The sequence below is a fragment of the Triticum dicoccoides genome, chromosome 2B, assembly GCF_002162155.2.
Source record: "Triticum dicoccoides isolate Atlit2015 ecotype Zavitan chromosome 2B, WEW_v2.0, whole genome shotgun sequence".
Lineage (NCBI taxonomy): Eukaryota > Viridiplantae > Streptophyta > Magnoliopsida > Poales > Poaceae > Triticum > Triticum dicoccoides.
The window spans coordinates 699,520,725-699,546,470 of record NC_041383.1 but is presented as its reverse complement, the minus strand read 5'-3'; the positions used below and the strand labels follow the sequence as shown (position 1 = coordinate 699,546,470).

Here is a 25,746-nt window from a genome sequence, read left to right as displayed (position 1 = left end):
GGTGGCTAAAAGTAGATAAGGTAGGAAAATAAGGTGGTGGGATATAAAAAAGATGTGGAATGGCTAAAAGGTTACGGAAAAATAAAAGTAAAAAACTTGATGACGTGGAAGATTTGTTGAGCTCGATGGTTGCATGATGATTGCTGGTGTGGATAGTTTGCATGTGAAGAGACATAAGGCAGTGGGGGACTCCTGTTTAGATATAGTATGAATGCCTTTGTCAGTTTCATGTATACTCAGTGGCTGCACTTTTGGCCAGGAGACAAGTGATGAGCAGAGAGTAAATGTGACAATTCACAGGCGGGCTGGTGACTAAGAGTAGAGAATATAGGAAAAATAAGGTAGTGGAAAATAAAATAAGATGTGGAATGGTTGAAATGATACAAAAAAATGAAAGGAAAAGACTTGATGACGTGGCAGATTTGTTGAGATGGATGTTGCATGATGATTGCTGATGTAGACAGCTTGCATGTCAAAAGAAATAAGGTAATGGGGGCTTCTATTTAGATATAGTAGAACAGAGTTAACGTGGCAAAATTCAGTCTAAATATGTCCAGTTCCCCTTTATGGAAGTCTTCAAACATCCTAAATCGGTCATGCATGCTTGATTAGCTCCTAGAAAATGTTGGTAGAAAAAGAAAGGGATCCCATCAGGACTCTATCAACAGATTCAAAAATAACTTTGTTAATATCTTCCTTCAAAACGGGTCAGGAGCATGGTTTTCGATTTCGTCCGAAATCTTCGAATTTCGTCCGAAATTCGCCCTTTTCACCACAGCCCGGTACGAGTATAGCCCAATCAAATATTTCAGCCTTTGTAGAACTTCGAGCCCGGCCCAAAGTAGCCCACGCACCTCTTTTTGGTATAAAATCACAAGCTGAACAAGCCCCAACCCTAGTTTCATGTTTCCTTTCTTCGTTCCCTTCTGCGGCGGCTGTAGTCAACACAACCTCCACCTTCGCCCAGCCTCGTCCTCCTCCAACACAGTAACAACCCACCTGCTCAAGGGTCAAGCACTCCTTCTCCTTCCCATGGAGGTTGTAGAGCGCGGCCGTGACAGCGCTCGTGCATGAGGCGACCCTGTCGGCGACGGCCGTGGATCGAGGCCACATGAGGTCAAGGCTGCACTGGGGCGTCGACTGAGCCGGCGGCGGCGCCAACAACATCGAGCGTGGCCACAATTTCTATGATATAGTCTTGTTCTACCTATTTTCAATAGGATTGACAAATTTCGGCCATTTTTCGTACCAAATTTCAAATTTTGGTTTACTCTTTTCGTCCGGAATTCTCCTAAAAATTCCCGAGATGACGAATTTAGCCCATTTCACTAAGGTCCGGTAAAAAAAATCCAAAATCTTGGCTAGGAGCAGGCGAGCAACTTATTCTCTGCCTAAGAGACTTTTTCATCTTTTCTTAATTTCTTTTTTTTATTATTTCTCCACTGCGCGTCGGCTCAGTCGCTTGCGCTTCCTCGTCTTCTCCGCCCGCGCCGCCGCGGGCACCAGCCTCCTCTCCCGCCGGTGGCGCGGCCTCTGGACCCGGCTCCCCAACCTCACCCTCAGCCTCCACGACCTCCCGTTCGGCTCGATCCAGGCCGCGCTCCACCGCGCCGCTCGTCCCGGCGTGGACATCTACCACCTCAACATCCGCGTCGCCGGCCAGGCCGGCATGATCGGCTCCGGGAGCTTCTCCTCGCTGCTCCTGAATGCTGCAAGTCTCTCGCCGGTGGAGCTGCGCCTCGCTCTCCCGCGGAACCTGCAAGTCTCCTGCATGGACGTGACACTGCCCAGCTTCCACCGCGCCACCTCCATGGATCTGCGCGCGCGGGACCTCCACTTGACCGTCTTCGCAAAGCCACATGCGGTGAGCAATAGCTGCTATGTCCCCTTCCGCTCGCTGGAGAGGCTCTCCCTCTCGGGATGCCACATCGATCTGGCCACCTTCATCCCGTACTGCCCTCGCCTGCGCGTGCTCCAGGTGAACACCACCGGTCTGATAGACATGAGCAACATTACGGTCCACTCCGCGTCGCTGGAGGAGCTCGTCGTGGAGCACGGCAACCGATGGACCCGCCGTACCCATGTCAGCGTCGACTCCCCTGTGCTTAAGCAATTGACAGCGTCCTTCCATGCCTGCGGCAACATCGGGGTGTCCATCTTGGCACCAATGGTGGACAAGGTCTGTTGGCGGTGCTCGTATGCCAAGCCGATTTGCGGCCTTGGTCTTTGGGGCCTCTCAGAGGTGCAGCTCCCTAGCGTGCATGTCCTGTCCCTACACCTATCTCCTGTCCAGGTATATATGTCCCATATCCTGCTTGTTCAATTAAACACAATTTTCGGTGAAACTGAACTTATCCAGGATGTCTTGCCGAACTGTTTGTTGTTGCAGGATTCAGTTATCTTTCCAAATGCAGAGCTCAGCTTCGGGGCAGAGATCGATAAACATATGGTTACCAACTTCTCTGGTCTGGACCTGCATCTCAGCACCAAGGGCCATGTGTTTGGAGCTTTTGTGCTTCATCTCCTTGGGATGCATCGTATTCGTACAGCTTTACGGAACCTTAAGATTGTCCTGCTAAGATCAGAGGTAATTTATCGTACGTTGTGCTTATGCATTTGGAATGTATATATGCAGTACATGTTCAGCCAATAGGTTCGAGGTACATTCTTGAACTAATGTCCCAACAGTGGAACGTCCATAATTTCTTTCTGTAATTCACATTCGTTTAGGTGAAAGATGCATGCCCAGTAAATTGTTTCTGTGATGAGCCAAAGAACTGGAGAACAGAAACTATCACCTTGGCTGATCTTGAAAACATGGAAATTGAAGGCCTCGGCGGGGAAGATCACGAGTTTGACTTCTTGGAAGTGATATTTAGATGTGCTCCAATGCTTAAAACAGTGACTGTAAGGTTGTCAGATGGTGTCACTCCAAGTGTCGATTGGTGCACAAAAGTAAACAACATCTTCATGGCATATCCTTCCGTCGAATGCAATGCTGATCTAGTAAGCAGGTATGATGCATGGTTAGCATACTCAATAGTTGCAAAAAGTTGTTTTATGGTCGTACTGTTTATCAGTCTAAACTCACCATTTAGCCCTGTACCTTTATTTTGATCTTAAAGTCAAGCAGAAATGTGTCAATGACATGGTAACATCTGTTCAAGTCTGACTTAGTTTTAGCCTGGGTCTGCCCTCTGCTGAAAAATCGACACTGTGATGGTCCGCATGGTTCAGCAATGTTCTTTGTTTTTTATGCTAGGTTCAGTTTCCCTTAAACGCAGGCCAAGGGCACTAAAACCCCTTTATTTTATATACAAGTCATCCATACCATCAACTTAGGTCTACACGATATACATCTCAGAAGCAAAACTGTTTTTCTTACCAGATGCTATATAATTTTTCTTATCAGATGCTATACTGTTTTTCTAGTCTACTGAAGTCTGGTTGTGCCTGCACTACTCCAATAGTTGGCTGAATATGCTCAGATTTTCTTCGTGAACCTTTTAGTCTATCCCATCTTCCTTAACGTTGTCACCCTGTTGCTTTGTGCATTTTTCTCTGTACTTACAAGTACAGACTTCATATCTGTATGTGACTGAAACTGGTCTTGTTTTACCTCCTCTCCTCTGCCTGCAGGGCCAAAGCTGTGTGTTGACATGATTATCTGCGGATTAAGGGTGCTCATTAACAAGATCGTCCTCTCCCACGCCGACCAACTACTATCTGCTTTCAGGATCTTGCTTAATGGCTTCAATCTATGCTACCTCCAGTTGTTTTGCCACTGTAGTGGAGCTACAGGCTCGAAGTGTGGTGCAGTCTCTGATGTAATTCCTAGCATGGTTTCTATTGCCTTCAAATGTGGTACTGAGTACTGACTCCTTTTGGTCGGCTGGTCTGAATATTAGATTTTTAAGTATCTCAAGTTCTCAACCAATGTTGTCCAAGTGATGCCATGTTAAATACTTACGCCAATGGCTTACATTGAAGAGCAGTGGCACGAGGCTTCTCTTGCCGGTCAAAACTAAGATGGACCTAATAATGTTTGTGCTTCTTCTTTTCTCCAGGATAGCATTATCTAGTGCCAGCGATTGCATGCCTCGATGGAGCTTCTGCAATATTTATGTTAAGCCACGTATATGTTCAACGTGCACCCTTTTCAAATACTTCCTCCGTCCGAAATTACTTGTCACGAAAATGGATGTATCTAGATGTATTTCTATCCATTTTTGCGAAAAGTAATTTCGGGCAAAGGGAGTATTACATTTGCCTCTCCTAGTATTCGTAGAGCAAGAGTTATTTTTACGGCTCCTGGGATCAGGCAGTATTCGAATAACCCTTTGTAGGAGGATTCTTTTTCTTTATGCGCCCTATGTTGAACAAAACATAATAAAAAAATTTATTGAGCTCTCAATAAATTTCTAAAATGTTTGCAACTGATAGGGGTAATAACTATTGTACTGTTCAAGTTTGTTTAGAAGAGAAATGGTTTTTTTTCAAGCCTTTGCTGAAAAAGAAAGGAAAGGGTTGATATAGGACACTCCAGTCTACACTGATCTGAATTGGTTGTTTTTGCACATATAGCAAAAGAGCAATGAAATTTTGCAGTTTCACATGATATTGCAATAGTTGCACATGCTATTACATTTTCCAGCTTTTTTATTGCAATGGCAAAAAGATCCATTAATTATTATTTTTTTAGAAAAGGAGGATGACCCCCGGCCTCTGCATCTAGGCGATGCATACGGTCACTTTATTAATTATTCCCACAAGACCTTACAAAGTTATACAATAGTAAGACTAAAGCCGCCATCTAAGCAACAAACTGTCGCTACACCTATCCAGTTGATGAAGGGGCGAAGATAGCCTGGGCCTAATACCAAACAGACATCACAGCCAAGCCTAACATCTAAGACCTGAGACCCCAACCTAGCCTCTTGCCGGGTCTGGGGCACACACTGGTCCGGCGTGCTCTCAGAGGCCGCCGCCGCCAACTGCCACCGCTCCATCTTCAGAACTGTACTGATGCATCAACCTTGCTCGGTCTAGCTATAGTCGACGCCACCACGGCGCCCAACGGCACCTCCTCCCTGCGCGCAAACAGCTGAGCACGTCGCGGTCGCCACTAATACACCTCAGCGCCATGCTGCCAGGTATCACCAGCCGACACAGCTTGAAGTCCTTGAAAGATCTATCATGCGTAGCACCTGCCGACCAGGCATAACAAAGCGTAGCACCTGTCGGTCAGGCATGACTTGACATCACGGAAGCTCCGTGCAAGACGAAGCCGCTCCACCTCCTGCCTCTGACTTCCATCGCTGCTCCGCAAACGATGCTCTCAAGAGAGAAACGACACCGCAGTGCCGCCATCATCCGATTTGGAATACCCGATCCTAGGGTTTCCCCCGGAGCAGCACGAGTGGGTCGACAGTAGTTACACGATGATGCCTCCATCAAGGTAACGGTGCCGCCATCGCCTACCGTCGGCTCGGTTTTCACCGGCAACCATGTCTCCCCTACTCGCAGCCGGGACAAGATGATGGATCTCAAGATCCGATCACCAAGCCTCTGGCCGGCCATCTCTGGAAGAAGATGACCACCACGTCCACCAGCTTCACCACGCCAGGCACGCGTCGCCCCGGCAACCCCATGGTGCCTAGAGGCCGACAAGCCCCGACGAACACCACGCCTCGCCAGCCGCCATGGCCTAGACCCAAGCACCACCAGATCCAGATCGGATCGGGGTCAAGGGCCCCAAGCCGCAGCCGCCGCGGAGGCAGCACCACTGGACTGTGCCTAGCCCTCCACCCCGCCGTAGGATCGAGTCTTCGTCGGAGCTCCGCCGCGCCACGCCGCCAAGCCGCCGCCGGGATAACTCGCGCCGCCGCCAGAGAAGCCGCAGCCGCCGCGCGTCGAAGGGGCCCCAAGCCGCAGCTGCGCCGCCGCCAGGCAGGGGCGCCGCCACCCAGCACGCCCTCCGCTGCGCCGCTGGGCCCCGCCCAGCCTAGCACCGCCTCGCGCCGCGCCAGACGCCAACCGTGAGGAGAGGGGCAAGATCCCCGCCGCCACCAACGCCGGCCGGACTTTTCCCGGCGGCGCTGTGCGGTGGCGGCGGGGGGAGAGATCGACAAGGGAGGACGAGGGGCGGCACGCTAGGGTTTCCCCAAGGACACTCGCGGGAGCGGCTGGGGGTCGTCCCTCGTCCATTAATTTTTTGTAAGCTGCTGGTGTAAAATTTGTAAGCTGCTGGTATTAACAGTCAGTCCATGCACGATGAGTAGCAAATGGTTTAGACAGTTATTACTTCATGTGATCCAAAATAAGTGCCGTGATTTTAGTTCAAAGAGAGTAGTATTTACCCAAGCATATAATCGATCAACGAAGAAGACAACAAGTCGTCAAAGTATACAAAAGAGCGGGGTTCAAGATGAGATTCTACGTGTTCTCGAGGAACTGCTAGCTTTTCCATGTCCTCTCTCGACTGGATGTCCTTGCACCACAGCCACCTCTTCTGCTTGTGGTGCCACATATGGAGACACCTCATCGATTTCACCTTCTGCGATGTCGCACTTGGCTCGCTCCAAGTGGCGATTTGGGTCGCTCCTTGCCCCTACTTGGCATACATATGTATCCAAAAAAAGACGCGTAACAAGAGTATAAGCTTAGAAACAAGATTCCATTATTGGCTCCACTCTCGTGCCCTCTCGACTTTATACCCCCGGTGCCGCTCCCGCAAGCGGCCCGGGCGGAAACCTAATCCCCGCCACCGCCACCCCCACCCCCTCCCCTCCCTCGTCGCCGCCAGCGGACGCCGCCTGGCAAAGCCCGTGCACGCGTCGGCGGCGGCGGGGGTCCCTCCCTCCCTCGAGGCGCGCAGGCGGCGCGGGGACGCCCTGCCTCTTGGTGTCAGGTGTTTTGGCGGCGGTGCGCGTCTGGCCTGTGTAGGGTGATGAGAAACAGTAGATGAGGAACATGGAAATATAATCATATGTCAAATCTGTTTGACTACTTCTAGATACTTCTGTTGTGGTCTAGTATTTCTTTTCTTTTCTTTATCCTACCTACTGTTTTCTAGAGTCTTCTAGTTGTGAGTAGCTATGAGTAGAATGGTGAACCTTAAATAATGTTTCTAGAGTATTCCAGCTATAAGTAGAAGTATGTGAAGGCTTTCCAAAGCCCTATAAATAGAGGTCCTCACCTCTACTTTGTACCCAGACTATATACCCCTACCTATAATAGAACTTGTTGTTCTTATCTAAGATCTTGGAGTAGATCTTGTGCCCTAGGAGTTTTGGATTGAACTCTTGCTGCCCTATCAGCCTACATTCGCCTCTAGAGCGATATCTAGCACAGTACGTTGAAGCTGTTCCTTCAACACTTGTGTTGTACACATTGTAGCAGCAAGGTGGAGTTGCTCCTCCACAACCTTTGTGCTGCTTCATAGGGCGCGGCCAGGCATGGTCCGGCCGGTCCTGGTGCACACGGCCGGCGGCGCTCGGAGGTGCTAGTGCTGCTTGGGGGTTGCGTGGCCTGGCGCGGGCCAGCGGGCTGCGAATCTGGCGCCCCACGGCTGGTGGCTCTCGCTGGTCGGTGGGCGGCTCGGGGCGGTGCTCTCCAGGTTGGACGACGGCGAGGCGCTACCCTCCGGGAGCTGGCGGAGCTGGGGCCGGTGGCTGGCTAGCGGCGTGTCGGTGGTGCTGGCTGGCGGTGCCCGGAGCGCAGATCCGGGGATCTTAGCCCGAATCTGGTGCATCTTCGGCGTTGGCCGGCGTCCTTGGGGTGCTCACGGCAGGGGGTGTGGCGGTTGTCTCCGGATCCTTACGTGGAGCGTAGCAGGATGGAGGGTGTAGGTGGTGCACCGACACTGGCGGTGGCGGCGGTGCGAGCGCAGCCATGGCGGCGACGGTGCTGCGAGGCCTTGCCAGGAAGGGTCTTGGCGGGCAGCGGGCGTTTAGTGGCTGTCGTGTGAGGCGGGCGGCGATGCCTCGGTGGTGTGGGTGCCAGAGTGTGGTCGGAGGTGCGGGTCAGATCCATTCTGGTGGCAGTCCCCTGGCGCGGGTGAAGGCCACCGTGGTGGATCTGGTTTTGCACCGCTTGGTGGTCGCTGCGGCTCCTAGTCGATGTTAAAGATGATGGCTTTAGGCGTGCTCCCTCGGAAGTGAGGGGGGCTTCGATGGCAAGTTGTTGCGGTGGCGGCGGTGCGAGGCATCTGATCGGGACTGGCCGGGATCTTGAAGACGTGGAGATGTGCAACGCTATGGATGAAAATCCTATTCGGTTGTGTCCGGACCGGTGCTGATGGCACCTACGGGTGTCATTCACCTTCCTGGAGGCTTGGCCGAGTGCAACGCTATCTTCCTCGTGACCTCGTCTCGGCAGCTGTCTCCGGGGCAAAAGCCTTGATTCATAGGATCAGCATGATGACAACATCTTTGAGGTTGTGAGTCCGTTGGGAGCATTGTGCTGGGAGACTCGAGGTCCCATGATGCGCTCCTCCGGTGTTCACTGCTGCCCGGATCTTTCTCCTCTGGCGCCATGTACGGTCGTCACTGGCTAATCCAAGGAAGCTGGAGTTGCTGTTCTTCGGAGGTCTTCAGTGTCGGCTGAGATGCGGCGAGGGGCTCGGTGTTGGGTACGCATTTTGTGTCGTAGTCGTGTTGTTGTGTTTGGTTGCCCTTGTACGAACCGGGTGTGGAGTTGGTCGCCTTCGTTGTTTGCAGCGAGTGGTGGACGTTGTTGTATGTCTTATTTCTCTCCTTCTATAAAGCTAAGGTACACAATTTGCGTACCCTCGAAAAAAATATTATTGGCTCCACTCAGAAGTCGTAAGGTCATGGTTCCGCATAGAGAACCTCTCCACTTTACTATTCAGGGACTTCAGCATTGGTGCAAACCCATCTGGTAGATCATGTATCTGCACCCAAACATTTATATGGTTCGAAGCAATTGTGGTGGATTTTGTAAAGGTGGTTGGTGGTCGTTGAGGTAACACCAAATTCCCAGATCGTTGGGGTAAAGGTGGTTGGTGGCTGGCTATTGGGGTCCTAGCGTGGACGCTTTGGATGGTTCAAAATAAGCTTGTGATCCAGCGTGTGCCTCTTCGACGTGCTATTGATGCGGTGTTCAAAATGTGTGGCTATTTGTAGCTTTGGTGGCCGCTTAGCCGCCACCAAGACTAGGATGCCATCAACATCATCATTGCTGACCTTCGTGAAGGAAATATGCCCTAGAGGCAATAATAAAGTTATTATTTATTTCCTCATATCATGATAAATGTTTATTATTCATGCTAGAATTGTATTAACCGGAAACATGATACATGTGTGAATACATAGACAAACATATAGTCACTAGTATGCCTCTACTTGACTAGCTCATTAATCAAAGATGGTTAAGTTTCCTAACCATAGACATGTGTTGTCATTTGATTAATGGGATCACATCATTAGGAGAATGATGTGATTGACATGACCCATTCCGTTAGCCTAGCACTTGATCGTTTAGTATATTGCTATTGCTTTCTTCATGACTTATACATGTTCCTGTAACTATGAGATTATGCAACTCCCATTTACCGGAGGAACACTTTGGGTACTACCAAACGTCACAACATAACTGCATGATTATGAAGGAGTACTACAGGTGTCTCCGAAGGTAGATGTTGGGTTGGTGTATTTCGAGATTAGGTTTTGTCACTCCGATTGTCGGAGAGGTATCTCTGGGCCCTCTCGGTAATGCACATCAATATAAGCCTTGCAAGCAATGTAGCTAATGAGTTAGTTACGAAATGATGCATTACGTAACGAGTAAAGAGACTTGCCAGTAACGAGATTGAACTAGGTATTGGATACCGACGATCGAATCTCGGGCAAGTAACATACCGATGACAAAGGGAACAACGTATGTTGTTATGCGGTTTGACCGATAAAGATCTTCGTAGAATATGTAGGAACCAATATGGGCATCTAGGTTCCGCTATTGGTTATTGACCGAGAATGGTTCTAGGTCATGTCTACATAGTTCTCGAACCCGTAGGGTCCGCATGCTTAATGTTACGATGACAGTTTTATTATGAGTTTATAAGTTTTGATGTACCGAAGTTTGTTCGGAGTCCCGGATGTGATCACGGACATGACGAGGAGTCTCGAAATGGTAGAGACATAAAGATTGATATATTGGAAGCCTATGTTTGGACATCGGAAGTGTTCCGGGTGAAATCGGCATTTTACCGGAGTACCGGGGGGTTACAGGAACCCTCCCGGGGGTTATTGGGCCTTCATGGGCCATAAGGGAGAAGAGGAGAGGAGGCAAGAGGTGGGCCACGCCCCCTCCCCTCCCTAGTCCGAATAGGACAAGGAGAGGGGGGCGGCGCCCCCCCCCCTTCCTTCCTCTCTTCCTCCTCCTTCCCCCTTCTCCTACTCCAACTAGGAAAGAAGGGAGTCCTACTCCCGGTGGGAGTAGGACTCCCCCTTGGCGCGCCCTCCTTGGCCGGCCGCCTCCTCCCCCTGGCTCCTTTATATACGGGGGCTGGGGGGGCACCCTAGAACACACAAGTTGATCTACGGATCATTCCTTAGCCGTGTGCGGTGCCCCCTCCACCATATTCCACCTCGGTCATATCGTCGCAGAGTTTAGGCGAAGCCCTGCGCCGGTAGAGCATCATCATCGTCACCACGCCGTCGTGCTGAAGGAACTCATCCCCGAAGCTTTGCTGGATCGGAGCCCGGGGATCGTCATCGAGCAGAACGTGTGCTGAACTCGGAGGTGCCGTACGTTCGATACTTAGATTGGTCGGATCGTGAAGATGTACGACTACATCAACCGTGTTGTCATAACGCTTCCTCTTACGGTCTACGAGGGTACGTGGACAACACTCTCCCCTCTCGTTGCTATGCCATCACCATGATCTTGCGTGTGCGTAGGAATTTTTTTTGAAATTACTACGTTCCCCAATAGTGGCATCAGAGCCTAGGTTTTATGCGTTGATGTTATATGCACGAGTAGAACACAAGTGAGTTGTGGGCGATACAAGTCATACTGCTTACCAGCATGTCATACTTTGGTTCGGCGGTATTGTGAGATGAAGCGGCCCGGACCGACATTACGCGTACGCTTACGCGAGACTGGTTTTACCATTACGAGCACTCGTGCTTAAAGGTGGCTGGCGGGTGTCTGTCTCTCTCACTTTAGCTGAATCGAGTGTGGCTACGCCCGATCCTTGCGAAGGTTAAAACAGCACTAACTTGACGAACTATCGTTGTGGTTTTGATGCGTAGGTAAGAAAGGTTCTTGCTAAGCCCGTAGCAGCCACGTAAAATTTGCAACAACAAAGTAGAGGACGTCTAACTTGTTTTTGCAGGGCATGTTGTGATGTGATATGGTCAAGACGTGATGCTATATTTTATTGTATGAGATGATCATGTTTTGTAACCGAAGTTATCGGCAACTGGCAGGAGCCATATGGTTGTCGCTTTATTGTATGAAATGCAAACGGTAGCGATAGCGATAGCGATAGTCATAGAAGCAATAGATGGCGTAAACGACAACGATGCTACGATGGAGATCAAGGTGTCGCGCCCGTGACGATGGTGATCACGATGGTGCTTCGAAGATGGAGATCACAAGCACAAGATGATGATGGCCATATCATATCACTTATATTGATTGCATGTGATGTTTATCCTTTATGCATCTTATCTTGCTTTGATTGATGGTAGCATTTTAAGATGATCTGTCACTAATTATCAAGAAGTGTTCTCCCTGAGTATGCACCGTTGCGAAAGTTCTTCGTGCTAAGACACCACGTGATGATCGGGTGTGATAGGCTCTACGTTCAAATACAACGGGTGCAAAACAGTTGCACACGCGGAATACTCGGGTTAAACTTGACGAGCCTAGCATATACAGATATGGCCTCGGAACACGGAGACCGAAAGGTCGAACGTGAATCATATAGTAGATATGATCAACATAGTGATGTTCACCATTGAAACTACTCCATCTCACGTGATGATCGGACATGGTTTAGTTGATTTGGATCACGTGGTCACTTAGATGACTAGAGAGATGTCTGTCTAAGTGGGAGTTCTTAAGTAATATGATTAATTGAACTTAAATTTATCATGAACTTAGTACCTGATAGTATTTTGCTTGTCTATGTTTGTTGTAGATAGATGGCTCGTGCTGTTGTTCCGTTGAATTTTAATGCGTTCCTTGAGAAAGCAAAGTTGAAAGATGATGGTAGCAATTACACGGACTGGGTCCGTAACCTGAGGATTATCCTCATTGCTGCACAGAAGAATTACGTCCTGGAAGCACCGCTAGGTGCCAGGCCTGCTGCTGATGCAACTGACGATGTTAAGAATGTCTGGCAGAGCAAAGCTGATGACTACTTGATAGTTCAGTGTGCCATGCTTTACGACTTAGAACCGGGTCTTCAACGACATTTTGAACGTCATGGAGCATATGAGATGTTCCAGGAGTTGAAGTTAATATTTCAAGCAAATGCCCGGATTGAGAGATATGAAGTCTCCAATAAGTTCTATAGCTGCAAGATGGAGGAGAATAGTTCTGTCAGTGAACACATACTCAAAATGTCTGGGTATAATAATCACTTGATTCAACTGGGAGTTAATCTTCCTGATGATAGTGTCATTGACAGAATTCTTCAATCACTGCCACCAAGCTATAAGAGCTTCGTGATGAACTATAATATGCAAGGGATGGACAAGACTATTCCCGAGCTCTTCGCAATGCTAAAAGCCGCGGAGGTAGAAATCAAGAAGGAGCATCAAGTGTTGATGGTTAACAAGACCACTAGTTTCAAGAAAAAGGGCAAAGGGAAGAAGAAGGGGAACTTCAAGAAGAACAGCAAACAAGTTGCTGCTCAAGAGAAGAAACCCAAGTCTGGACCTAAGCCTGAAACTGAGTGCTTCTACTGCAAGCAGACTGGACACTGGAAGCGGAACTGCCCCAAGTATTTGGCGGATAAGAAGGATGGCAAAGTGAACAAAGGTATATGTGATATACATGTTATTGATGTGTACCTTACTAATGCTCGCAGTAGTACCTGGGTATTTGATACTGGTTCTGTTGCTAATATTTGCAACTCGAAACAGGGACTACGGATTAAGCGAAGATTGGCTAAGGACGAGGTGACGATGCGCGTGGGAAATGGTTCCAAAGTCGATGTGATCGCGGTCGGCACGCTACCTCTACATCTACCATCGGGATTAGTTTTAGACCTAAATAATTGTTATTTGGTGTCAGCGTTGAGCATGAACATTATATCTGGATCTTGTTTGATGCGAGACGGTTATTCATTTAAATCAAAGAATAATGGTTGTTCTATTTATATGAGTAATATCTTTTATGGTCATGCACCCTTGAAGAGTGGTCTATTTTTATTGAATCTCGATAGTAGTGATACACATATTCATAGTGTTGAAACCAAAAGATGCAGAGTTGATAATGATAGTGCAACTTATTTGTGGCACTGCCATTTAGGTCATATCGGTGTAAAGCGCATGAAGAAACTCCATACTGATGGGCTTTTGGAATCACTTGATTATGAATCACTTGGTACTTGCGAACCGTGCCTCATGGGCAAGATGACTAAAACGCCATTCTCCGGAACCATGGAGCGAGCAACTGATTTGTTGGAAATCATACATACTGATGTTTGTGGTCCAATGAATGTTGAGGCTCGCGGCGGGTATCGTTATTTTCTCACCTTCACAGATGATTTGAGCAGATATGGGTATATCTACTTAATGAAACACAAGTCTAAAACATTTGAAAAGTTCAAAGAATTTCAGAGTGAAGTGGAAAATCATCGTAACAAGAAAATTAAATTTCTACGATCTGATCGTGGAGGAGAATATGTGAGTTACGAGTTTGGTCTACACTTGAAACAATGCGGAATAGTTTCGCAACTCACGCCACTCGGAACACCACAACAAAATGGTGTGTCCGAACGTGGTAATCGTACTTTACTAGATATGGTGCGATCTATGATGTCTCTTACTGATTTACCGCTATCATTTTGGGGTTATGCTTTAGAGACGGCCGCATTCACGTTAAATAGGGCACCATCAAAATCCGTTGAGACGACGCCTTATGAACTGTGGTTTAGCAAGAAACCAAAGTTGTCGTTTCTTAAAGTTTGGGGCTGTGATGCTTATGTGAAGAAACTTCAACCAGATAAGCTCGAACGTAAATCGGAGAAATGTGTCTTCATAGGATACCCAAAAGAGACTATTGGGTACACCTTCTATCACAGATCTGAGGGCAAGATTTTTGTTGCTAAAATCGGATCCTTTCTAGAGAAGGAGTTTCTCTCGAAAGAAGTGAGTGGGAGGAAAGTAGAACTTGATGAGGTAATTGTACCTGCTCCCTTATTGGAAAGTAGTTCATCACAAGAATCGGTTCCTGTGACAACTACACCAATTAGTGAGGAAGCTAATGACATTGATCATGAAACTTCAGATCAAGTTTCTACTGAACCTCGTAGGTCTACCAGAGTAAGATCCGCACCAGAGTGGTACGGTAATCCTATTCTGGAAGTCATGTTGCTTGACCATGATGAACCTACGAACTATGAGGAAGCGATGATGAGCCCAGATTTCGCAAAATTGCTAGAGGCCATGAAATCTGAGATGTGATCCATGTATGAGAACAAAGTATGGACTTTGGTTGACTTGCCCAATGATCGGCAAGCCATTGAGAATAAATGGATCTTTAAAAAGAAGACTGACGCTGATGGTAATGTAACTGTCTATAAAGCTCGACTTGTTGCGAAAGGTTTTCGACAAGTTCAAGGGGTTGACTACGATGAGACTTTCTCACCCGTAGCGATGCTTAAGTCTGTCCGAATCATGTTAGCTATTGCTGCATTTCATGATTATGAAATTTGGCAAATGGATGTCAAAACTGCATTCTTGAATGGATTTCTGGAAGAAGAGTTGTATATGATGCAGCCAGAAGGTTTTGTTGATCCAAAAGGTGCTAACAAAGTGTGCAAGCTCCAGCGATCCATTTATGGACTGGTGCAAGCATCTCGGAGTTGGAATAAACGCTTTGATAGTGTGATCAAAGCATATGGTTTTATACAGACTTTTGGAGAAGCCTGTATTTACAAGAAAGTGACTGGGAGCTCTGTAGCATTTCTGATATTATATGTAGATGACATATTATTAATTGGAAATGATATAGAATTTCTGGATAGCATAAAGGGATGCTTGAATAAAAGTTTTTCCATGAAAGACCTCGGTGAAGCTGCTTACATATTGGGCATCAAGATTTATAGAGATAGATCAAGACGCTTAATAGGACTTTCACAAAGCACATACCTTGATAAAATTTTGAAAAAGTTCAAAATGGATCAGGCAAAGAAAGGGTTCTTGCCCGTGCTACAAGGTGTGAAGTTGAGTCAGACTCAATGCCCGACCACAGCAGAAGATAGAGAGAAATGAAAGATGTTCCCTATGCTTCAGCCATAGGCTCTATCACGTATGCAATGCTGTGTACCAGACCTGACTTATGCTTAGCAATAAGCTTGGCAGGAAGGTACTAAAGTAATCCAGGAGTGGATCACTGGACAGCGGTCAAGAACATCCTAAAATACCTGAAAAGGACTAAGGATATGTTTCTCGTATATGGAGGTGACAAAGAGCTAGTCGTAAATGGTTACGTCGATGCAAGCTTTGACACAGATCCGGACGATTCTAAATCGCAAACCGGATACGTGTTTTTATTAAACGGTGGAGCTCTAAGTTGGTGCAGTTCTAAACAAAGCGTCGTGGCGGGATCTACATGTGAAGCGGAGTACATAGCTGCTTCGGAAGCAGCAAATGAAGGAGTCTGGATGAAGGAGTTCATTTCCGATCTAGGTGTCATATCTAGTGCATCGGGACCAATGAAGATCTTCTGTGACAATACTGGTGCAATTGCCTTGGCAAAGGAATCCAGATTTCACAAGAGGACCAAGCACATCAAGAGACGCTTCAATTCCATCCGGGACCAAGTCCAAGTGGGAGACATAGAGATTTGCAAGATACATACGGATCTGAATGTTGCAGACCCATTGACTAAGCCTCTCTCACGAGCAAAACATGATCAGCACCAAGACTCCATGGGTGTTGGAATCATTATTATGTAATCTAGATTATTGACTCTAGTGCAAGTGGTAGACTGAAGGAAATATGCCCTAGAGGCAATAATAAAGTTATTATTTATTTCCTCATATCATGATAAATGTTTATTATTCATGCTAGAATTGTATTAACCGGAAACATGATACATGTGTGAATACATAGACAAACATATAGTCACTAGTATGCCTCTACTTGACTAGCTCATTAATCAAAGATGGTTAAGTTTCCTAACCATAGACATGTGTTGTCATTTGATTAATGGGATCACATCATTAGGAGAATGATGTGATTGACATGACCCATTCCGTTAGCCTAGCACTTGATCGTTTAGTATATTGCTATTGCTTTCTTCATGACTTATACATGTTCCTGTAACTATGAGATTATGCAACTCCCATTTACCGGAGGAACACTTTGGGTACTACCAAACGTCACAACGTAACTGGGTGATTATAAAGGAGTACTACAGGTGTCTCCGAAGGTAGATGTTGGGTTGGCGTATTTCGAGATTAGGTTTTGTCACTCCGATTGTCGGAGAGGTATCTCTGGGCCCTCTCGGTAATGCACATCAATATAAGCCTTGCAAGCAATGTAGCTAATGAGTTAGTTACGGAATGATGCATTACGTAACGAGTAAAGAGAGTTGCCGGTAACGAGATTGAACTAGGTATTGGATACCGACGATCGGATCTCGGGCAAGTAACATACCGATGACAAAGGGAACAACGTATGTTGTTATGCGGTTTGACCGATAAAGATCTTCGTAGAATATGTAGGAACCAATATGGGAATCTAGGTTCCGCTATTGGTTATTGACCGAGAATGGTTCTAGGTCATGTCTACATAGTTCTCGAACCCGTAGGGTCCGCACGCTTAACGTTACGATGACAGTTTTATTATGAGTTTATAAGTTTTGATGTACCGAAGTTTTTTCGGAGTCCCGGATGTGATCACGGACATGACGGGGAGTCTCGAAATGGTCGAGACATAAAGATTGATATATTGGAAGCCTATGTTTGGACATCGGAAGTGTTCCGGGTGAAATCGGCATTTTACCGGAGTACCGGGGGGTTACCGGAACCCTCCCGGGGGTTATTGGGCCTTCATGGGCCATAAGGGAGAAGAGGAGAGGATGCAAGAGGTGGGCCGCGCCCCCTCCCCTCCCTAGTCCGAATAGGACTAGAAGAGGGGGGCGGCGCCCCCCCCCTTCCTTCCTCTCTTCCTCCTCCTTCCCCCTTCTCCTACTCCAACTAGGAAAGAAGGGGTCCTACTCCCAGTGGGAGTAGGACTCCCCCTTGGCGCGCCCTCCTTGGCCGGCCGCCTCCTCCCCCCTGGCTCCTTTATATACGGGGGCGGGGGGGCACCCTAGAACACACAAGTTGATCTACGGATCATTCCTTAGCCGTGTGCGGTGCCCCCCTCCACCATATTCCACCTCGGTCATATCGTCGCGGAGTTTAGGCGAAGCCCTGCGCCGGTAGAGCATCATCATCGTCACCACGCCATCGTGCTGAAGGAACTCATCCCCAAAGCTTTGCTGGATCGGAGCCCGGGGATCGTTATCGAGCTGAACGTGTGCTGAACTCGGAGGTGCCGTATGTTCGGTACTTGGATCGGTCGGATCGTGAAGACGTACGACTACATCAACCACATTGTCATAACGCTTCCGCTTACGGTCTACGAGGGTACGTGGACAACACTCTCCCCTCTCGTTGCTATGCCATCACCATGATCTTGCGTGTGCGTAGGAATTTTTTTGAAATTACTACGTCCCCAACACTTCGCGCGATGGCTCTTCGCTTGGCGCCGCGGAAGGAAATATGCCCTAGAGGCAATAATAAAGTTATTATTTATTTCCTCATATCATGATAAATGTTTATTATTCATGCTAGAATTGTATTAACCGGAAACATAATACATGTGTGAATACATAGACAAACATAGTGTCACCAGTATGCCTCTACTTAACTAGCTCGTTGATCAAAGATGGTTGAGTTTCCTAGCCATAGACATGAGTTGTCATTTGATTAACGGGATCACATCATTAGGAGAATGATGTGATTGACTTGACCCATTCCGTTAGCTTAGCACTTGATCGTTTAGTATGTTGCTATTGCTTTCTTCATGACTTATACATGTCCTATGACTATGAGATTATGCAACTCCCGTTTACCGGAGGAACACTTTGTGTGCTACCAAACGTCACAACGTAACTGGGTGATTATAAAGGAGCTCTACAGGTGTCTCCGAAGGTACTTGTTGAGTTGGCGTATTTTGAGATTAGGATTTGTCACTCCGATTGTCGGAGAGGTATCTCTGGGCCCTCTCGGTAATGCACATCACTATAAGCCTTGCAAGCAATGTGACTAATGAGTTAGTTGCGGAATGATGCATTACATAACGAGTAAAGAGACTTGCCGGTAACGAGATTGAACTAGGTATTGAGATACCGACGATCGAATCTCGGGCAAGTAACATACCGATGACAAAGGGAACAACGTATGTAGTTATGCGGTTTGACCGATAAAGATCTTCGTAGAATATGTGGGAACCAATATGAGCATCCAGGTTCCGCTATTGGTTATTGACCTGAGACGTGTCTCGGTCATGTCTACATAGTTCTCGAACCCGTATGGTCCGCACGCTTAAAGTTCGGTATTATGAGTTTTTGTGTTTTGATGTACCGAAGGTAGTTCAGAGTCCCGGATATGATCACGGACATGACATGGAGTCTCGAAATGGTCGAGACGTAAAGATTGATATAGTGGATGACTATGTTCGGACACCGGAAGTGTTTCGGGAGGTTTTGGACATTTATCGGAGTACCGGGGGGTTACTGGAACCCCCCTGGGGGTTTATTCGGCCTCATGGGCCCTAGTGGAGAAGAGGAGGGGCGGCCAGGGCAGGCCCGCGCCCCCTCCCGCTCTAGTCTGAATTGGACAAGGAGGGGACGCCCCCCCCCTTTCCTTCCTCTCCTCTCTCCCTTCCTTCTCTTCTCCTACTCCTACAAGGAAAGGAGGAGTCCTACTCCCAGTGGGAGTAGGACTCCCCCCTGGGCGCGCCCTCCTCCTGGCCGTTCGCCTCCCCCCTTGCTCCTTTATATACGGGGGCAAGGGGGCACCTCTAGACACACAAGTTGATCTGTTGATCTCTCCCAGCCGTGTACGGTGCCCCCTCCACCATATTCCACCTCGGTAATATCGTAGCGGTGCTTAGGCAAAGCCCTGCATCGGTAGCATCATCGACACCGTCATCACGCCGTCGTGCTGACGAAACTCTCCCGCAAAGCTTTGCTGGATCGGAGTTCGTGGGACGTCATCGAGCTGAACGTGTGCTGAACTCGGAGGTGCCGTACGTTCGGTACTTGGATCGGTCGGATCGTGAAGACGTACGACTACATCAACCGCGTTGTGCTAACGCTTCCGCTTTCGGTCTCTTCCCTCTCGTTGCTATGCATCACCATGATCTTGCGTGTGCGTAGGAATTTTTTTTGAAATTACTATATTCCTCAACAGCCGCCGCTCCCTCCTCCACCACCTGAGCCGGATTAGCTTATCCTCTTGCGGTGCTACCACCTTTGTTTTATTTTCAGGGCTTGTTGAGTTGTGCCCTCAGCAGACACCCTTTCGTAATTCGTGTGGTGCTACCCTTTGTGCGTGTGAACTTGTGTTGAACTCTGTGCTTGTGGTGGTTTGCTTTATCTATAAAGCGGGGCGAAAGCCTTTTTGGTATAGCACAAGAATGACATCAAATCCCCTATTGGTCCAAAGTCCTTTTTTCCATGACTTTCTCTCATTTCCCTAGGCAAGACTATTGCATTTTGTATAGATTTTCATTCAATGACCTGAGTTGGAGTGAGGTCCCATGCCAATCTCATGTTTTTATATAATCATAATTTACTACACTCTTCATCTGTGTTTACTCGTGCAATAGCTAGCCAACGAGTTGCTTCTATCGGTGATGGTTCTTCCGACTCAAAAACGACATCATCAAGGTCCTCATCAGCCAAGCCAAGCACCTGCATCATCGCTTACAAATCGTCCTGAACTTTCGAACCGAGTTCAATGGTTCTGTCGCCATGATCCCTATCCCGAGAACAAAACATGGGGAAACCCTAACCAACACGAGCGCTAAACCAAGGCTAGCGACACTACAAGAGTGCCCCTTGTTCACCCCGAGTGACGGGACAACCGTGGGATTGGAGGAGGGAGACTCAATGCGCCATCGACGATGGGCGCCGAGAGGATATGGATCCTAGCGAGAGGGGAAACTGGAATAGTAGAATTGTTCTTAGCAGCTTCGAGAGTTGCGTTTTGAGGAAGATTGTTAGTGAAGATTTGAAGGATACCAAAGATTCAAAGGATTAGGGTTTTTTTTCTAGGGTAATAAATTCTAAGTTCTAAAATTCTTGTGAAGAGATTTTTTTTTCTTTAAAAGATTAGATTCATAGTATAGTTTAGAAAAGTATATCCAAAAGAAAGGGAGTTGGGATTCCATTGGATGAATCTTTAAACAAGATGCAGCATGGAGGAAATAAAGGCTAAACTAAGTGTATTTGTTTGAAAAAAAGAGCAATGGAGGGCACACGCTTTGGGAGCTCACGCCAGAAAATTTGAAGATTCTTTCCTTTTGGCAAGTGCGCCGACTAGTATTTTTCATGTACACCATTCGTATCGAAATATAAGACGTTTTGCTAGACTTAAATATTTTGGTTCGGAGGTGGTATTTGACAAAAATTGTCCTTCTACTGTGAGTAGTAACCATAGCTTTTATACGCAATAAAAAAAGCTCTCTGCTTTCCCTAAAAATAATTTCCTCGAACATTTCCACGCCTTTTTTTTTTCTTGATAACCCTTCGCCAACTAAAAAAGAAAAAAAGATAACCCCTTCGGCTGTGTCGAACAGGCAGCGCCGCCGCTGAAGCACCAGCTGGAGCCGACGCCAGAATGGCTTGGACGCCGGCGGTCTCCCTGTGCTGCCGCCTCGTCCGCGCGCCCCCCGTCCGTCGCCGCGCTCGGCGCCGGACCTTGTGCTCCGCCGCGCGGAGCACCGACGCGGTGGACAGGGAGTACGCGGACCTCAATCTCCGCCCCCTCTACCCCAATGTCCGCCCCAACCCCACCTATCCTCCCCGTCTTCAACCTCCGTCTCTTTTTCCAAATAGCGCACGAGCCTGACCACCCACAAATCTGTTTTGGTGTATGCAGCGGGGCCATCACCTTCGCATCCGGCAGCACGTGAATCCGCTCAGCGCCTTGTTCGTCGTAAGCCTGTACCACAATCTTCAAGATCCCGACGGCGAACACCGACGCGGTCTCGTCCCCTTCCGTCGATTCTTACTCTGCTCTGCCTGCAGGAGCCCACGGAGCCGCCTGAATGGACGGAGGTGTTCGAGGATCCCCGGCTGCCCCTCATGGTCGACATCGGCTGCGGTGGGCACATGTCTCCTTCCATTGCATCCCCATTGTGCTGATAGATTTCCTTTAGCCTCAGTTATTAGGGGATTTTTTTTTTCATGTGCAGGGAGTGGGAGATTCTTGGTTTGGTTAGCGAAGAACTCCGGTGAAAGGCGGAATTACCTCGGAATGGAAATCCGGCAGAAGGTTCTTGTGCTTCTATGGTTTGTTTAATCATGGTTCTCAATGTGTGATTTTTGGTGTGGTCATAATGCTCTGCTTGTTTTGTTTGTCTAGCTGGTCGAGCGGACACAGTTCTGGGTGACAGAATTGGGGCTTAGAAATGTGTAAGATATACATTGGATCTTTCTCACATGTGAACATTTGAGGACTTCATGCTATCAGAGAAATTTAACAGTACTTGAAATTGCTCCCTTGGCACAGTTACTTTATGTTTGCAAATGCAACGGTGTCTTTCGAGCAAATTGTGTCATCATACCCTGGTCCCCTATCACTTGTTTCAATACTGGTGAGTGTAGCTGAGCACCGTTCCACAAGTGTTCTAAGTTGTATACGATATGTCCTTGTGCTTATGCTGGCTTAGTTTTTCGTTTTAGTCGATGTTATGGAATTGACAGCTGAGGCGCAATCATCTTTTCTGCAGTGTCCTGATCCTCACTTTAAGAAAAGGCATCACAAGAGAAGAGTTTTACAGACACCATTGGTGGATTCAATCACAAAGAACCTTTGTCTGGGTGGGCGGGTATGACAGTTGTCTACGATTTTCATGCAAAGTATTATCTATTAAACTAACAATCTGCATGCGGTCAGGGTCCTCCTGTATGCTTCAGCTTTGTCCAATGACTGTTTAACTTAGGTCAATCACTATTTTGTTAGTTCTATCTGTATGAAGGCATCATTTAAAAATAGTCTTAAACAGAACAATGTTCTTGAGGGATCCTAAAGTACATCAGATTGAGGATATATTAACCATGAACATCTAGCTTAATTTCAACATCTCTATGAGCTCATTTGTATGTTTCAAGCTTAGTCTTGCCTTCATGTTGTCAGTTGGACTATATTCTTAGTTATTATTGGTTCAATGACAGTAATTGCACAGCCTCTATGCATTATATGTGTCATAGAGTGATACTCCCTCCGTAAAGAAATATAAGAGCGTTACAGACAATCTCTTTTCTGTATCTTCGATGAAGGCTTGTGTTGATTATGTAGGGAGTTTAACTTTCAAAGGCAGGTCAAGTACTCTTTTGCAAGTTGACATCTCACTTTATTTCGTTCATAGGTGTTTGTACAATCAGATGTGCTTGATGTAGCTACAGACATGAGAGAAAGGTTTGATGGATACTCGGATGTGTTTGAGCATGCTGATCGTATTGATAAAGATCTTCAGTGTGACAAAGAAGGTTGGCTTCTGGACAACCCTATGGGAATACGGACGGAGAGGGAAATCCATGCTGAGCTCGAAGGAGCGACCATATACAGGAGGATGTACCAAAAGACAAGATGTTTCTCACCAGATTACTCCATCAGTTAAGTGGATGCCTGCGTGGCCAGGTAGTGCTGGGATAATGGCTGGTTTCTCTCTGCTGATTCGCTAACCTTGAGCACCAACTTGCACATTCCCTCGCATGTCCCAAAGCAAATTCTTAATGTATGAGTTGGGCCTTGTGCTTGTGAGGGGTTAAACTGGTCAAGGCTTGGCATCTCTCCATTGGTTGATATATTTTTCAATCTGAATCATCGTTCTGGTTGAGGAAGAATTAGAAAGATCACAGTGCAGTGAATTTCAGTGTTAACCACAGACGAGGATGTTTGACATCTGCAATTTGTATCCAGGGCTGCATTGGCCATCTTAGTTATGATGGAAGGCAAGCAAGTTATGTCGCTGGCAATCAAGAACATTGTCTTTTGCCCTTTTCAAAAAAAGAAAAGAAAAGAGAAAGAGCATTGCTGTTTGATCTATGGCCGAATGTAAGAAACTTTGCTGTCAGTGGTCAAAAACGATGGATGGGCAATTTCATTTCACACTGGTTCTTGTAAGAGATTGTTACTTTTCTGCGTGCGAAAAATGTTTACGTCTGCAAATTCGCATCAATCTAATATGAAAATATACTCCATGATTGATCTAGTGATATTGATTTGGTTGATATTGCACCACAGCCTCCTCTCCCGCCTGTGGTGTAGTATCTGGAGACACCTCACTGACTTCACCTGCTGTCTTTTCTACTGAAATCTTTGCTGAACTAAACATGTGTGTGGACTGTTACTCTAGTAGTACTTCCTGTCCTGTTTCCGTGCCTGCTTTTTTTTTTAATAACAGTTTCCGGGCCTGCTGAGGCCTTCATTCCGAACTGGGCTCATTTTTCTGTCAAATTGGGCCATTTTGGGCGTTGCTTCAGTTTCGGCCTTCAGCTCACTCTTGTAGTCATTGCTAGGTGGTACATGAGCATGTTTGTATTACTTTTATTACCTCGGGTGTTCTCTCTGCTGCCATGATTGATTATGAATAGATCAAAAGTATCTCCCGCAAAAAAATGCTCCAACAGATTCTGTAAACACGATTTTTTACGGGATCTCGTATAATCTGTCCAACTTCTCTTGTATATTTAGGGGAAGATGACCCATCCTGTACCACGTCAACGCGTCGTCGCCATACCCACTGCATCGCCGCTGATGACCTCCGCGCTGCCGCTGCCGGTCATCGACGCCGTGTCGCCCTGCTGACCGCCGCCGGAGCCAAAACCCACTTTTAGGGGAAGAGGCCCTTCCCGTAAAAGTGTCATGTCAGCGCGTCATCCCCATACCCATTGAGCCGCCGCTGCCGCCGACCACCGGCGCCCGTTGTCCGGCGCCACTGTCGCAAAAATATCACTTTAACTTAGGGGGGAAGATGTATTGAGAAATCACCTCATTCCCCTAAGTTATATGGGCATCTCGTAAAACCATTTTAATTTACTGGGAGTTCTGTTGGAGACGCTCTAACCGAATCGAAGATAACTTACGTGGGAACGTTCAGCAGTGCTCCACGTCTCGGTTACCAGATGAAGAAGAATATATCCGATCCAGAATCCGCTCGGCCGATTTGGATACACATGCGCCCGTGGGTAACTTACGTGCGAACGTTCAGCAGTGATTAATGAGATTGATGCGCGCATGCAAACTTTATCTTGGCGTCGCGCGAGCAGCACCCACCCTGCATGCGCAGCGCGCACTACACATGCAGAAGAAGACATCGATCCAGAATATGCTCGGCGTGAGAGGGAAGAAGCTGGCGCCATTGGTGCTCCTGCGGACGATGCGGAGCTTAGCCACTTCCATGCTACATTGCTGGTATCGATCATTAATGCGTGCCGTCCTTCTCCCACCCACCACCGCTCCACGGCCGACGCCGCCGCCATGGCCATGGGACCCAACTTCAGCTCGCTCACAGTCACAGGCTCACAGCTCCTCGTGATCCCGAGCTATCTATCGTATCCAAGCCCTCCTTCGGCCTTCCCCCGCCTATAAATTCGCCTGCTCAGCATGCTAGTCTGTATCTCATCCATCACACTGGCCAGCCAGTAGCCACTACGACCACTGAAGAAGAGGCACGGATCACGGATGCCAAGCATGGCGTCCAGCAAGGGTCTTCTTGTGTTCGCTCTCCTGCTTGCCGCTGCTCCTATCCTCGTAGCCTCGACTGATGAGCACCCTGGTGAGCTAATGCACTACCTCCTCGGAGTAGTTTTGAACTGGCAGGAGTTAAATTAATTGCTCTCGTCATTAGGCTAAGAAACTTGCTTTGCTGCGTTAGCTACTAATTTCCATCACCCTTTTGTTTCTCTTCATGTAGAGGCCAAGAAGGAAGAGAATGAAGTCGGCGTAGAGAACTTCTTCCACTTTGGCGGAGGCCACCACGGGCACGGAGGCGGCGGGGGAGGCTATGGCGGAGGCGGAGGAGGTTACGGCGGCGGCGGAGGCTACGGAGGAGGCGGTGGAGGTTACGGCGGCGGCGGCTACCCCGGCGGCGGAGGAGGCTACGGTGGCAGTGGCGGCTACCCAGGCCACGGTGGGGAAGGCGGAGGAGGCTACGGTGGCGGTGGCGGCTACCCTGGCCACGGTGGGGAAGGCGGTGGAAGCTACGGCGGCGGTGGCGGCTACCCTGGCCACGGTGGGGAAGGCGGTGGAGGCTACGG

The 25,746-nt window shown here is 47.9% G+C and overlaps 2 protein-coding genes across 3 annotated transcripts; both read left to right on the top strand.

Annotated features, from left to right (window-relative positions):
* The first annotated feature begins 920 nt into the window (after positions 1 to 920).
* LOC119368375 lies at positions 921 to 4,041 on the top strand. 2 transcript variants are annotated; one of them, XM_037633658.1, is made up of 5 exons: positions 921 to 1,864; positions 1,979 to 2,293; positions 2,390 to 2,587; positions 2,731 to 3,014; positions 3,640 to 4,041. In XM_037633658.1, exons 1-5 carry the CDS (start codon positions 1,670 to 1,672, stop codon positions 3,656 to 3,658), a joined length of 1,011 nt encoding a protein of 336 aa, XP_037489555.1. In that variant the 5' UTR covers positions 921 to 1,669; the 3' UTR covers positions 3,659 to 4,041. The 2 variants fall into 2 exon arrangements, with proteins under 2 accessions (XP_037489555.1, XP_037489554.1); XM_037633657.1 differs by having other exon boundaries at positions 921 to 2,293.
* Positions 4,042 to 21,032: 16,991 nt separating this feature from the next.
* Positions 21,033 to 23,725, top strand: LOC119365707 (tRNA (guanine-N(7)-)-methyltransferase-like). Its single transcript, XM_037631353.1, has 8 exons — positions 21,033 to 21,259; positions 21,362 to 21,418; positions 21,511 to 21,586; positions 21,678 to 21,757; positions 21,848 to 21,897; positions 21,995 to 22,079; positions 22,215 to 22,313; positions 22,854 to 23,725. The coding sequence occupies exons 1-8, from the start codon at positions 21,101 to 21,103 to the stop codon at positions 23,103 to 23,105; spliced, it is 858 nt and encodes a 285-aa protein (XP_037487250.1). The 5' UTR covers positions 21,033 to 21,100; the 3' UTR covers positions 23,106 to 23,725.
* Positions 23,726 to 25,746: the final 2,021 nt, after the last annotated feature.

Coding starts and splice junctions, on each gene's coding strand:
- LOC119368375 (XM_037633657.1), top strand. CDS start 1,670: ATGATCGGCTCCGGGAGCTTCTCCTCGCTGCTCCTGAATGCTGCAAGT. Junction 2,294..2,389: donor TACACCTATCTCCTGTCCAG/GTATATATGTCC, acceptor TTGTTGTTGCAG/GATTCAGTTATCTTTCCAAA. Junction 2,588..2,730: donor TTGTCCTGCTAAGATCAGAG/GTAATTTATCGT, acceptor ACATTCGTTTAG/GTGAAAGATGCATGCCCAGT.
- LOC119365707 (XM_037631353.1), top strand. CDS start 21,101: ATGGCTTGGACGCCGGCGGTCTCCCTGTGCTGCCGCCTCGTCCGCGCG. Junction 21,758..21,847: donor GAATGGAAATCCGGCAGAAG/GTTCTTGTGCTT, acceptor TTGTTTGTCTAG/CTGGTCGAGCGGACACAGTT. Junction 22,314..22,853: donor ACCTTTGTCTGGGTGGGCGG/GTATGACAGTTG, acceptor TTTCGTTCATAG/GTGTTTGTACAATCAGATGT.